The sequence below is a fragment of the Haliotis rubra genome, unplaced genomic scaffold (assembly GCF_003918875.1).
Source record: "Haliotis rubra isolate DU_JTF1 unplaced genomic scaffold, ASM391887v1 Scf780, whole genome shotgun sequence".
In the NCBI taxonomy this organism is placed as follows: domain Eukaryota; kingdom Metazoa; phylum Mollusca; class Gastropoda; order Lepetellida; family Haliotidae; genus Haliotis; species Haliotis rubra.
In genome coordinates, this window is record NW_025767502.1 from 480,093 (window position 1) to 495,446 (window position 15,354).

Here is a 15,354-nt window from a genome sequence, read left to right on the forward strand (position 1 = left end):
ACGGTACGTGACGGTTGTGAATAAGATGGCGTTATTGTGTTAGATGACGCTCTCGTTGTGAGTAGGACAGATGGAAGCTGCACTGTTCGAGACGTTTCGGAGCAGGATGGTAATGAAGCAGGACGAAGATGTACGGCGATACTAGTCAACCCGTGATAAAGGGTCAATAAGACCTGTGATAAACTTGTTTAAAGCAAACCAAGGCGTGCAAACAATAAAACTAAGACACAGTTTCGTATTTGGATTTGTTATCTCATCAGGGGAGTGTGTGCAAGGACGGTGAGTTAGCTTCGTTATATATGTCAGTTAATAGGGCGTTACTTCCGGTACTAAGCTGGTTTCCGGCTCCCTTTTCCGCATTAACTTGCGATATGCGAGACGGGGCCCAGCTTACTTCCGGTATCAGATTTCAGATGACAAGCATATATTCAAGTACCAGTTCTGGTTACAAATTGCGCGAGCGCTAAATATTGACTTTACTCGACCGGACCAAGTGTACAACTATGCTTGGCTGTCACAGCTGTTGACAGTCGTAATAGTTGGCTAATTTGTGGATGGTTAGATCAGAAATTTGTTATTCCTGCAAGGATTATCGGTTACTTACTGTCAACTGACAACCATGAGACCATTCCAAAAGGTATAAAAGTTCTGAGGTCTCGCGAAGTGCCGTGACCTACTTAAAGGGCCCAACCGCCTCCGTGGTGTAGTGGGTAGGGCATCCGCCCGGAGAGCGGAAGGTCGCGGGTTCGATCCCCGGCCGCGTCATATCAAAAGACGTAAAAATATGGTACTTGTTGGTCCCTGCCTGGCGCTCGGCATTAATGGGTACAACAAGGACTGGTCGGCTGGGAGTCAGTATGTGTCTGAGTGGGGGATTTCATGCTTCACTGCGGCATGGTATCTCAGTGGGCTAGCTCCATAAAACCAAGTTCAGTCTGTACTAGTACAAGCAGCCGCACATACACATACACACGCATGCACGTCGTCATATGAGCGAAATATTCTCCAGCACGACGTTAAACCCAATTTCACCTCACCTCACTTAAAGGGTCCTATTGAAGCCAAGGAGATGGAAAGGGAGTGTGGAAGTAGTACCAGCAGGAAGAAACGAATCAAACATGCGCGGCCCGTATGAATATCAATGGCCACATTATTAAAACCTATTCCACATCTCCACTGTCAGTCAGAGATACTGATCTTCCAGGTTTCACTCACAATCCGTCACAGCACCGCTGACAAACAAGTTGCGTCCCTTACCTACCAGGATCCACCTCTTATAGGTGAAGTTCGAATCCCAGATCCCCTGTGATGGTCAGCCTCCATATTCAAGATTAAGCATGTTTCGCCAAAGTGATGTGCGCTTCACTTGAAAGATGTTCACTTCCACCAAACAGGGGCGGTGGGCTAGCCTCATGGTTCAAGCGTTTACTCGTCACGCCCAAGACCCGGTTTCAATTCTCCACATGGGTGCAATGTGTAAAGCCCATTTCTGGTGTCCCCAGCCGTGATATTGCTCAAACACTTTTATTCAAAACCCACAAAGGTCGATGTTTGTTACGTGCGAAAATACGACAAACCAATCAGAACGTGCGTAATAATTGCTGTGCTTGGATAAAAATAATCCAGAGTACTTAAATCGTTTATTGCATTGTGTCATTGTTTTAGAAAGTAATGAAAAATACATATCGGCATATTGAAAGTACATAGAACGTAGCTAACAGAATTGTGTTGCCTCGTGTGATGTGTTTAATAAGGATAATACCATGGTCGGTGAGAGATTCAAATACACGCACGTGTGGTTGTTTACATAACGGCTCTCCTATTTCCAATTGAGTGTTTTCACGTGCGAATTGCGGGAATGTTTTGGAGATTCTACATGCGCTTCCGACTTTTTTAGTTAATTTAATTATTCATAGCCATGAGTTGAAAACAAACTATTTTGTATCATTACTATCATTTTTTGCGTACACTAATTCATGATAGAACTCTCCACAAATTCTCCAGTTCGAGATATATGTTAAAGTTATTTTTGTGTATATATTTTCTCTTATTACAGCTAAATGTTATTTTAATTGCCTATTCAGGAAGAAAAAGAACATGTGCGATTCATAAGCCGTATTTGGGAATATATAGTGAACGGTTGGTAATAATTACATAAGAACGTGTATTCAACAAATCATCACTATCATTATTTATTTAACAGGTTAAAATCTTCTGTAATGTTTATCACTGTTGGAATTGAGTTGTCGTTCTTGATTAAAGTAGTTCTGATGTTCATACGCCAATATGAAATACTTCCATAGGGACACGACATTCGTAAATATACTTGAAGTGTCTGGGGAAAAAATATGCAAGCCGAAATGAAAATTATTTCAACTAACTATTTTGACTCAAGTTCTTCTCCATTCGTGACCAACTCGTGTTATTCCGGGACAAGCCGAATAGCGACCCGTGCCCCTCTGGGAGGATTTCATATTGGTTTAGGAACATCAGAACTACTTCAAACAGGAACGATAACTCTATTCCTGTTTGATTCCAGTACATATCACCAAAGTACTCATACATTGTATTGCTGTTTTTGTTTTTCCTTGAATATTTTAAAGAATGAAACTTGATACAACTAAAAGAAGGTGAATAACATATTCTGACGTAATTATGACCAGTTGATCACCTCCATTTATATTTCTGAAAAGTGTTTGATAATAACAAATGGGATTTGTTATATTGAATATGCAAAATAAAAAAATAAAAAACTTAGCTACATTAAATCCCAAAGCAGAAACTCATAAAGTGACTTTGAAATATTTCTCAACCTAAACATATGTGTAACCTTGCTGTCATACCCCAAGTGGGATTTTAAATGAATACGCTGAAAAATATGTGAATGACAAAACAAAGGTCAGACTAAAGTATTCCAAGCGAATTGAAATATATGGCCGGTGTTAAAGATTAAAGATAAGTTACATACAGATGTAATATTGTTTTGAAACTCGTAGCGATATATAATTACATTTCCTAAAACTGTTGGAAGCTCACGTACAATCGCCACGACAAGCCCACAAGATCGTCAGAAATACACTCGGTTGGACCAGTGGGAGCCGTTATGTCAACAAACGCACGTGCGTGTATTTGAATCTCTCACCGTCAATCGCATGATTTTTATTCAAAACTTCACATTAGACAGCACAATTCTGTTAGCTACGCTCTCAGTATTTTCGATATGACGATGTATATTTTTCATGATTTTTTAAACAATAACATAATGCCATAAACGATTTAAGTAGTCGGGATTATTTGACTGAAAAAGCACGGCAGTCATTACGCGCGCTCTGATTGGTTTGTCGTATTTTCGCACATAACAAGCATCGTTAGGGGGACGAGTCTTCTTGAAGGTTACGGAAAGGGGCGAGTGGTGACGAATGCCGGATGGCATAAAAAGGCGAGTAGTTACGAATGTTTCTTCTATACATACGCGCATTCTGATTGGCTGGGGGAATATTTATCCTGGACATGGCTACGAGAGGAGTACGAGGGGTCTTTCAGGTTACGGAAAGCGGCGAGTAGCAACGAATGAGGGGTACGAGTCGCTATTCGGCGTGTCCCAGAAAAACACGAATGGTGGTCACGTGACGATCCTCTTAAACAGTCTCTGGGGCCAGCAGACACGATGTCGGACACTGCTTTGACTGAAGCATCGATATCTGATCATGATATCTTCAACCAGATTTACGTACATATCTTCACCACGTGGAGTATTTGGGCGAAATGCCAACCTCCCCAGCTGGCTTCAAAACAATCGTCTGGTCGCCTGAAATGGGAGTACTCTCACTTACAATACGTTCCATTTTAAGGCGCTTCAGGTGATCCCTCATAACTTCAGACAACAAGGTCCTTCACTTCTTATAATCCTCTTATGATCCTAATGATCCACGATGTATTTCAATGGCTTTCATCGTCAGTGGTGTGGACAAGAATCAGCCGTTATCATACTTCTAAATTCTTAATAAAATGTGTTTGGTAGGACTTGTTTTTGCAATGACGTTTTGTTTTGTTTTTTCAATTTAAGGCCAGATTAGTTCTTGACGTTCGTCTATAAATGAATTTGTTCATTTCAGGGGAGTGAATGTTTGTATACTAGTACAAAAATAGTATGCAAGAAGATAGATTACCTAAAACGTCATATTACATGCTTGTTCATTTGGACAACATTGGTAAAGTGACGTGGGCATCTCATAAAAGAAAACTTCTGTTTTCACATGGTTATGGTGCTGTATGGTTAAGCCAGTCAGTTGGTGATGCAAGCTTGTTTTTAGCTCAGTTTCGTGAAAGAAATCTTAATATGTTTAATCAAGAATAACATTCAGTAAGAGATGATAGTTCACGGAATGACTCTTATAGAATATACAAATCATTACTCCAACGAGAGAAATATGTATCGTTTTTAACATCAAAGAAATTAAGATATCCATTTATAGGCTTGATTAACATAATAGTAAACGAAGAAGGGTGTTTATATTGAAAGATGCAAGAGAATGTGCCCTCTGTGTAATTTAGATGTGGAAAATGAAATTCATTTTTTATTTGTATGTCCTTTTTATAAAGATTTGCGTACGAAATATACAGCTGAATATTATCTATGTAAGCCACTTTCATCAACTCACCAGCAAGTAATAATAAAGCTGTCGTACTATATTAATTATGCTCTGATTAAACGTAACAATTTGATATAAAGTTTTGTAGATCTATCATATTTCATTACTTGTTACGTAATTTACTGCCTGTAACATGATTCGCTGTTTGGATCACTAATTACTACTTATTGCAATATATGTATAATGTATATGTATAACTCCAATGTATATGGGCCGGAGGCCTTTTGTACAATGAACACCTTTGACTTTTGATAGTGGAAGTTGTCAGTTCTAGAAGAACAAGGAAACCTTACAAATTAGCAAAGGTATATCCTATTTGATGAACACGTAACAACAAACTACTATAGTGAGTGACATGTATTTTATTAGGACATCAGCAAATGATTGATTTTAAGAACATTGAAAAACAAATAGAGCACATTCCTCGATTCCTCAATTTTGATAACTCGAATCAAAAGATGTCATCAACCAAATTTTCGACAACCTCAATATATTTGGAATATTTGTGCGTAACGCCTACCTCCCCAGTTGGCTTAGTCAGATATGGTGATTACCTTCAGTTGTTGGCAGTCTATAGCATGTTTTTATATTGTCTTGTCATGTATAGTTAAACTGTTTTAAATTTAATTACTAGTTTTAGACATATACCTGTGATAAACCTACATGTACTTGTTTTACTGTCCTTCGTTGGCAGGTGTTTTATAATTTACCTTTAATTATCATTACACTATAACTTGATATTGTCACGATATGGCTGAAATACTGCCGATGTGACATAAAATTTTAGTTGGTCGTCTTCGCACCTGAAATGGGAGTACTCTCCATTTCCATTTCCATTTTAAGGCGCTTCAGGTGGCTTAAACCTGACTATATGGTTATTAAAAGCAAAATTTCAACTGTAACATATATTCATGAAAGGTCCTTGTTTTTTTAATCACTAGATCATCTCAGTCACAAGGGACCAGAGCCACTGCAGTCCACATTGGAACACGTTTCATGCTCATGGACTTCACCAAAGTGGTAAAGGTCTGAGACATGCATCACTTCAGGCTTTCCTCCTGCACAAAGTAACACAGCATGATATAACTGCAATATTGTTGACAGGTCCTCTTAAATCCACCCCTTCTTCTTTTCTCAGGTTTTGAACCCAGTACAATAGGTCCTTTAAGGACATTTTAAGGACTAGAAGTCCTGAGAGGTCAGAAGCAAAACATCTATCAGAGGACCTCGGGTCACCTTCATTGGAATATACTATCAACTCCAGGACAAGTCCTTTTGTGCTTCAGGTAGGTATCCCAGGTCTAGTTCCAGATGACTGTTCAAACACAGGAGTCCATCTGTGGATCCACTACACTTTATTTCTCGATACAGCCTTACATCAACGGCCAGGCAGAATCCAGGTGCTTGCTCTCCGAGGGTCAAATGCAGATTGATACAAAGAGTTCCTAAGAGTCAAATCCTGGTCAGACTGTGCCATGTCACATGTATGGTAAGCCTGCGCTATTCCGCACCTCATCCACAATATCATTCTTCTGGGGCCAATCGGCCATTTTCTAACTTTAGTTATGGACAGCAGACTTGCAAAAGTCCAATGTGAGATGCTCGAGGGAAGAGTGTCCCCCATACACACAAGCATCTGTTCTGGAACTCAAGCACGACGTAAAACCCAATTTCACCTCACCTCACCTCACACAAGTACAGTCTTCGGAATCTTAACAAAGACAAAGCAAAGCAATACAATTATATAATTGTTCCACAATGAATAACAACTGAACAATAAACAATCAAAAACAATATCCCTCGGTGAATATTCTATGAAATATTCCATTTGCAATTAGTAAGCGCCATGTACAGCTTCCAACTTCCATTTGAGTCATCACGACTTTGACATAGCAATATTTCATATCGATGAACTACCCAAAATGAATATGTATCAAAGGTACACTTTTATATGCTGGTGAAAAAGCCAGTGCTCTTAAATAAATCAAATACAAACAAAAAACACTCTTTGCTTGTTGATTGCATTAGAATGTTATGGCTGCCTTGATCTTCTGCCAGAACTCTTCTCTGTCCACTTCGTCTGCTGGGTATTTGATGTAGGTACCATGCTCAATTTCATCTAAGACGTCTCTGCTGATCCTTCTGGTATCAGGTACATCAATGAGCCATACTACACAAAAGATATCTCTCCCAGAGTGGATGCTCTCAAATTTGGCCATGTGGACCTCATACTCACACCAGGAACTCTCAAGGAAGTTCGGAGTTAATAGGATGATAGTCTTCCTGCTCGACTGTATTGCGTTTACTACGTTGGCAGTGATTGGCTCACCAACCATGAAGTCCCTCTGGTGTATACAGAGTCTTAATCCAAATCTCTTCTCCAGGATGTTCTGCATGTCCTGCACAACAAACTCCCTGTCCTCTTCTGCATATGAGACAAAAGCGTCGTATATGAAGTGTTCTTCTTCACCCATCTGTCTCTGGTAACCTCTGTACTTTCTTCTGGTTGTGTAGTACAAATATCTCAGCTTCCATCGGTAGCGATATATGACGCCACCTACTACCGCTGACAGAAACAAAATGAGTCCCGCGGCTGCTCCAAATATCACTGGAATGACAGCCTTGCATCTCTCTTGAAGATCAAGTACAAGGTTGTTAAGATTGTCCAAAGACGTCTCGGTTCCATCTGATAGGCTGCATGCTGTATCAGATGCTTCATCTATGACTACATGTTGTTTCAACATCCACTCCAAGTCATCCAGACTATCGCATGTACACTTAAGGTTGTTGCCCCTCATTCTGATGTGAAATTTGTCTTTCCTTTCCTTCATAATTACAGCAATCTGATTCCGAAGACGTATTGGAACAGCTTCAAATCTGTTGTAGGACAAATCTAATATCGACAAATGTTTCATTTGATGTATGTTAACATCCCAAGAACTAATCATATTCCAGCTCAAATCAAGGACTTTCAGTTTACCCATGCTTGCAAAAATCGAAGAGGGCAAATAACGAATCATATTTGAAGAAATTCTTAATGTTTCTACATTGCTTTGATTCATAAATATCTCCCCTTTTGTGTCATTTTCAAGGGATTCAGCGAGGTAATTCTCGCTGATATTCAATATTTGTAGACCACTTGCATGCTCCAGAAACGTTGGGGCAATGAATTTGCAAAAGTTGTTTGATAGATCCAGAAATTTAAGGTTTTCAGTCTGATAAACTGGGCCTACCCATTTTGTTAAAATGTTGGATGATAAATCAAGAGTTTGCAATTTATTTGGCCAAAAAGAAAAGTTCAAAATTTCTCCTTGGATATTCCTGTGACTGGCATTAACAAATATTACGTTTGGAGCAAGGGGTATTTTAAGAGTCATTGAATAATGAATCTCGTCCTTCGTTTGTTTCCTCCGGATTCCATTTGGATCTGAGAATAATTGTTTGCTTTTCGATTGTGACATTTCCACCTCAGTGACACCACCCTTGTAGTGTCTTTGAAACGTAATCTTGCGTTTAACTGTTTCATCTGTTCCATCCACTGAAGATCTTCTTTGGCTTCTTGGAACAGTGCTCACGACAATGTTTCTCTCTGGATACAAACTGAAAACTTTATTCTGATCATACTCTCTGTCAACACATGAACCATGGGTTACTATAATTCCCGGTAAAGGTCCTTTGAATGTATAAGGGTTATTGATATAGAGTTTACGAAGACTAACCAACTGATCTGTAGCAAATGAGTAAGCTCCAAGCTGGAGATGGTTATTTTTCAAGGAGATGACTTCAACTGAAGGTAAAACATGAAAAACAGTGTCTTCTATGTTCTCAATTCTGTTGCAGTCAAGATACATCTCTTTTACATGTATTTTGGTGAAGAAACGGACATGTGTCCTCCGTATCTGAACTCCGATGGCATAACTGCTTGTGATTTTATTCAGCCTAAGTACTCTTAACGTCGAGTTCACAAGGCCAAACATAGAGTCACCAAACGTCTTAAACCCTAGATGATCATTTTCTGACATGTCTAAAGTGTCAATGTTTCTCAAAGGAAGAAACGAACCAACATCAATATCTGATATTTTACATTTACTTATATCTAGGTTTCTAAGGTGAGGTGTATCGAGAAATGACTCATTTAACAAACGATTGATGGAGCAATGTCCCCTTCGGCCTGATATGTTCAGTGTTGTAAGGTTCTTTAATCTGGCAAAGCCTTGTCCAAAGGTGCAGTTCTCGAGTCCATCCGCCACCAACGTCTGCAGAGAGACAAGATCTCCAAAGCTGTCATCAGGATACGATGAATTCGTGACCAATACGTTACTACTTATGTCGAGGATTTCAAGCTTCTCCAGATATTTAAATGTTCCTTTCGGGTATGTGGCCTTCTCCAGAGTGAGTTGGTTGCCGTGGAGATTTAGACTGAGCAATGTTACAACACCTTTGAAGCTATCATTCAAACTGCTAATGTTATTCTTCGACAAATCCAGATGTTTTAAATGGGAGAATAGGTGTAAGTCATCGGGGAGTTTGGTCAAGAGGTTATTCGTCATATTCAATTGTGTGACATTTGTAGGAAGAGAGTATGGTATGTTGTGTAAATGTTTATTTGAACAATCTGCGTGGATATCCCCGTCAGTTGTCCTGGTGCAGTGGCATGGGGAACATGGTATCTTCTGAAGGCGTGCTTCTGTCTCTCTGTGACGTGTGCTGCCCCCAATGATCAGAATGGCGAATATCACTGCAAATAAGCAAACACCATTAAACATAATATCCATCAAAGATGTTGTTAGTACTGCGTGTTAGGACTACGTGTTAAAGGATACTTCTCAACTGACCCTCTGCGGTTACACAACGTATTATTGTGAGCTATTCTCAGGCTCCTTTGAGCTCAGTTCTCAGTTCCCACTGCCAGATTGCGTTGGTGTATATGTACATGTATATAGCTTAAGATCTGACAAGGTTGCCCCTATTCTTGAAGACGTTATAAGGCAACACCACATAGTATCTCGTCTACAACCTACATGCCTCTGCTGGCTGTACGAATGAAATGAGATGTCATTCCTGAATATCGACTCCCGCCCCTCTGATAGGATTTCATATTGGCGCATGAACATCAGAACCACTTTAAACAAGAACGATAACTCTATTCTTGTTTGTTTCCTGTGGTACTTAATATCACCGAGCACCCGTACATTGTATATTGCTGTTTTTGTTTTTATTTATTTCAAAGAATTAAACCTCTTTGAAATAACTAAAAGAAGGAGAAAAACATACCAGCTGTTCACCTTATATATTTCTAAATAGGGTTTCAGAATAACAAATGGGATTTGTTTTATTGAATGTGTATTTGTTATATTTAGGAGTACACTTTCTTAGTAAAGTACAAATTCTTGTACTTTTTTGGGTTGAGTCCCATCCGGGAATCAAACCCACACCCTCAGAGTCAGACAACTAATCGCCAGCACACAAAGTCAGACGTCTAACCCGCTCAGCCAACGCTACTTCCACGAAAATGAAAGTCGGACAACTGGTAGTTTAGAGAAATGAGAGAATTTGAGAAATGTAAATTTTTTATGGCTCCAACGGCCGAAAGATATGATTACACAATGCCATTTTTAGAAAGTTGTCAAATGTAACATTTGTTATATTTGGGATATTTGTGTGCTGGCGATAAAGTGCCTGACGGTTGGGGTTCGAATCCCGGACGGGATTCAACCCAGTTTGTACTTTACAAAGAAAGTGTAATCCCAAATATAAGATATGTTACATCTGACCACTTTCTAAAAATGGCATTGTGGTATCAATGTTTTTCACTACATTAAATACCAAAGTAGATACTCAAAAAGGACTATATAATATTTCTCAAACAGTCAGACTAAGAGACTGTGAAACATACGCCCCAGGGATGTGAAACATACGCCCAAAAGAACGACCAATTGACTGTTTGTACAGTAATTAACGCTCTCTAAACTGGCCTCCGGTATCTCGGCTCTCTTGTTGATTGGCTGATTGGCTGATTGGCTGAACGTGTATTAACAACAAAGTGGATTACCATCGGCATTAAGCTCATTGATGTTGCCTGCTAAAGGAGTATGGATAAGGATTGGGCCTTAGTAGGTGAGGTAAATTGGTTAGTGACACGTGTCACTTGTATTATAAATTAATTGTCGTGTCACAATTTGTCAGTTGCTCATTGTTTCAAGTCAAGCGGGCTAGATTTGAATTATCAAAAAGAAAAAAAATCAGATTGGAATTAACTCTTGAACAGAATATTCAGCTGATAAAAGATTTTGATGCAATTCCTCGGCCTACTCAAAAAGATCTTGCACTTAAGTACCAAATTGGCAGGCAAACAATTTCGGACATTTTGAAAGAGCGTCAAGTGTAAGAAACTAGATTCGAAGAAAACATCACTTCAAGAAAAAAACGTGTGAATGAAAACAGTAAATTTGACAAAATTAACACACTGAAGCAAGATTGGTTTTTGACTGCCCGCAGTGAAGACATGCCCATTTCTGGCCCTATTTTGAAAGAGAAACTATTCAGTTTGGTTCAGAATTAAATGTCATAGGGTTTTATGGCAAACGGAAGATCATTCACAGGTTGAAACGGGAAAAGTTCTCCACACCGGCACGTCCTCTATACCGGCAGTTTTTGCCAGTCACAACAAATGCCGGTATAGAGAGCTTCCACTGTATATATATAAATATATATATATATATACATACTATATGTATGTATGTGTGTGTATATATATACATATAGATAGATAGATAGATAGATAGAAAGATAGATATAATATCATTGTTTTGAAACGCGAAGCACTCGTACAATCTCCAAAACAAACCCGCAAGATCGTCAGAAACGGATCGTCAGGACCCATGAGAGCAGTTATCTAAAGAAACGCACGTGCATGTATTTGAGTTTCTCCCCGTCCATGACATTATCCTTACTAAAAACTACACATGAGGCAAAACAATTCTGCTACGTTCTTTGTACTTTCAAGATGACGATATATTGTTTTTCGTGATTTTTGAACAAAGTCGCAATGCCACAAACGGTTGTAGTACTTGGGATTAATTCGCGTTCTGATTGGTTTGTCGTATTTTCGCACGTAACAAGCATCGAGACGAGTCTTCTTGGAGTTTACGGAAAGGGGCGAGTGGTGACGAATGATGAGGTATCTACTGGCTTGTCACACCCGGGTTCGATTCCCCATATGGGTAAAATGTGTGAAGTCCATTTCTAGCGATATTGCTGGAATATTGCTGAGTGTTGGGTTAAACAATATACCAAACAGCCAACCAACACTTTTCGGCTAAATCTGCATCTTGCTAACTAGATATAGGTTGACTGCGATACATTGAACTACGACAGACAGGATCGTTGGTTGTCTGTTCCAGACTGGGATATTTTCAGTTTGGCGTCGTGTAACTGGAATATTGCTACATAATACTTTTGTGGACACAGCCATCGATATCATTCGTCACCACTCGCCCCTTTCCGTACCTCGCTATTCGGCTTGTCCCGGAATAACACGAGTTGGTCACGAATGATCGATGTAGGTGATAACCAGACTGACTCGCTCACTCACATCCGAACACGAGAAAACATTTGTCCTAGTCATGATGATACAACTCAAATGCTTTCTGTTGTTTCCCTCGTAAGGATCGGTTGGGTGGCCTAGTGGTTAAAGCGTTCGCTCCTCACGCCGAAGACCCGGGTTCGATTCGGCACATGGGTACAATGTGTGAACCCAATTTCTTGAGTCCACGGCCGTGATATTGCTGGAATGTTGCTAAAAGAGGCGTAAGACTAAACTCATCCATCCATCGTAAGATATTTGCCAGAGGTTTTTCACTGGGTAGATTTAACTGCGATAAATTTGTAAATTGTCAAGGAAGCATGCCTATGGCCCAGATAGTCAGGATATCTTTTGATATTATTCATGAGCGAGTGGATAACTTTTCCTCCCACAAAGGCTTGTTCACTTTCACTCTAAGTTTCTGTGTCCTTGACATGAGGAAGATAGGGTAAAAGTCAATATATGCCATCAGAAGATATGCTATTCAAACAACCACTTGCACAGTCACAATGTATTCACTACAAATGCCTTATTTACTTTCTATAATGACACTTGTCAGGCATGTTTAGTTTAAACTACGTTGTCGCCAAAACCATACACATGCTGATCTATTCGTTGGTTTCGGACTATATTTCAGCTATGAGACCACACATCCTAATTCTCATGTTGTCGATCACAGGATTAATGGGACAAGCATCATCTTGGTCAGTGAGCTTGGGCCCCGATCAACAAAGCGTTCGTAACATTACGACCCATCGTAACTCTATAGTTTATCATAGGCTTACGAATGTAGTAGTGCTACGAACGCTTTGTGGATCGGGACCCTGATCAACTTCTCCCGTTAGTTGCCTTTTACGACAAGCCGGGATTGGTTCAGACCACTTCTTGCCTAGATCATCACTTAGGCTTTCTCGGTGCGGTGGGGTAGCTCAGTCAGTGAATGACTTTATTGCATTAAAGGGGCCATAGGCCCAGTGCATTGTACAATACATGTTGATGGAGCGCCGCACAGTCGGCAGGTGTTATAATAATGAGTTGGTGACAGAAACGATTTACGTTTTTCCATTGCAAGGAATTCATACTTCCCTAGACATTCAATGATACATACATTATCTGATGTTAAAAGTAAATATATAGCTTATGTTCTGATGGAAATTGCCAATGATACCATGGTAATAATGATTGTCTTAATTCGTTATAAAATGGGCACTGTAGAACAAAATGTCATTCTGTTTCCGCCCAATTTCGATCATTAAGCAGTGATTTGAACATCTGAGAAAACAAAGTGCAGAGCGGTGGTGGTTAAACCATTTGCTCGTCACACCGAAGACCAGGGTTTGGTTCCCCACATGGGTACAATGTGTGGAGCCCATTTCTGGTGTCCCCTGTCGTGATATTGCTGGAATATTGCTAATGGAGCCGTAAAACCAAACTCACTCACTTGAAAGAAAAAAGATTTGAATAAACAGTTGTATCAAATCGCACGGTGTATTCCACGTGGGCAGGGATGGTGGAAAAACCCACTTGTCACGTCAAAGGTCCGTGTTCGATTCCACACATGAGGACATTCCATTCCGCCAATTTGTGGTGCCCTTTGTCGTAATATTGATGGAATATATTGATGGAATATTGCTAACAGCGACGTCAAACCATACTCACTTCTTGGTGTCAGATTTCAAAATGGCCGACTTTTCAACTGTCTTGTATTTCATCAAGAATACAAATTCCAACGTCATTGTGTTTGAGTTGTACAAGAGACGGGTGTGAAGACACTGATATGGAACAGGCTTTGAAAGTGGCAATTACACACTCACATGGCCTTATAATGGCAAGAAGTTCTGCATGAATTTCAGAATATTTTAACGAGCGTTTGCATCACTATTCTAGTGCGAGGTCATCATTATCTCGACATTGAACAAATAAGCCATGATTTGATTTGATTTGACTTTGGATTGAAATCACGTGATGGTCCTTCGTGTTTTGTGAATGTTCTAGTGAGTGAGGAGTGACAATGTCTAATGCTCTTTGAACAGTACTTCAGTGTTTTGAGAATGTTCTAGTGAGTGAGGGAGTGACAGTGTCTAACACTCTTTGAACAGTACTTCAGTGTTTTGAGAATATTCTAGTGAGTGAGGGAGGGACAATGACTAACACTCTTTGAACAGTACTTCAGTGTTTTGAAGAATGTTCTGGTGAGTGAGGGAGTGACAATGGCTAACACTCTTTGAACAGTACTTCAGTGTTTTGAGAATGTTCTAGTGAGTGAGGGAGTGACAATGTCTAACTCTCTGAACAGTACTTCAGTGTTTTGAGAATGTTCTAGTGAGTGAGAGGGAGGGACAGTGTCTAACACTCTTTGAACAGTACTTCAGTGTTTTGAGAATGTTCTTGTGAGTGAGGGAGAGGCAATGTCTAACACTCTTTGAACAGTACTTCAGTGTTTTGAGAATGTTCTAGTGAGTGAGGACGTACAAAAATGTCAGCAAAAGGACAAATACGGACCCGTTTCACAATGTGTTGTTAGAACACCAATTCGCGAACATGTATTTAAAGGGGTATTCACACATACGAGTGGTTGTTTACACATTGTTGCATGCTGCGCATTACACAGTGTAAACGTGCATTGCGGGTATATATGATATATGAATATTCTGGGACGTCAGTTAGACGAAATAAGACATGCCTATAACTTGAGTTATAGCCACACGTCACAAGTGAAATTCAGCTAATTCACAATATGTGTTATAATGATTGCGGCATCCAGAGAAAAAAATACTTACTTGACAGAATCATTATGAGGAGACGGTACGTGACGGTTGTAAATAAGATGGCGTGATTGTGTTAGATGACGCTCTCGTTGTGAGTAGGACAGATGGAAGCTGCACTGTTCGAGACGTTTTGGACCAGGATGGTAATCAAGCAGGACGAAGATGTACGGCGATAGTCCACCCGTGATTTAGTATCAATAAGACCCGTGATAAACTTGTTTAAAGCAAACCAAGGCGTGCAAACAATAAAACTAAGACACAGTTTCGTATTTGGATTTGTTATCTCATCAGGGGAGTGTATGCAAGGACGGTGAGTTAATTCGTTATATATGTCCGTTAATAGGGCGCT

The 15,354-nt window shown here is 39.8% G+C and overlaps 1 protein-coding gene across 1 annotated transcript; it reads right to left on the reverse strand.

Annotated features, from left to right (window-relative positions):
- Positions 1-6,676: 6,676 nt before the first annotated feature.
- On the reverse strand, positions 6,677-15,126 carry LOC124260898 (toll-like receptor 4). The gene is made up of 3 exons (XM_046695221.1): positions 15,018-15,126; positions 8,376-9,390; positions 6,677-7,529 (listed from the first exon to the last, which is right to left on the reverse strand). The coding sequence occupies exons 1-3, from the start codon at positions 15,028-15,030 to the stop codon at positions 6,677-6,679; spliced, it is 1,881 nt and encodes a 626-aa protein (XP_046551177.1). The 5' UTR covers positions 15,031-15,126.
- Between the last annotated feature and the right edge of the window lie 228 nt (positions 15,127-15,354).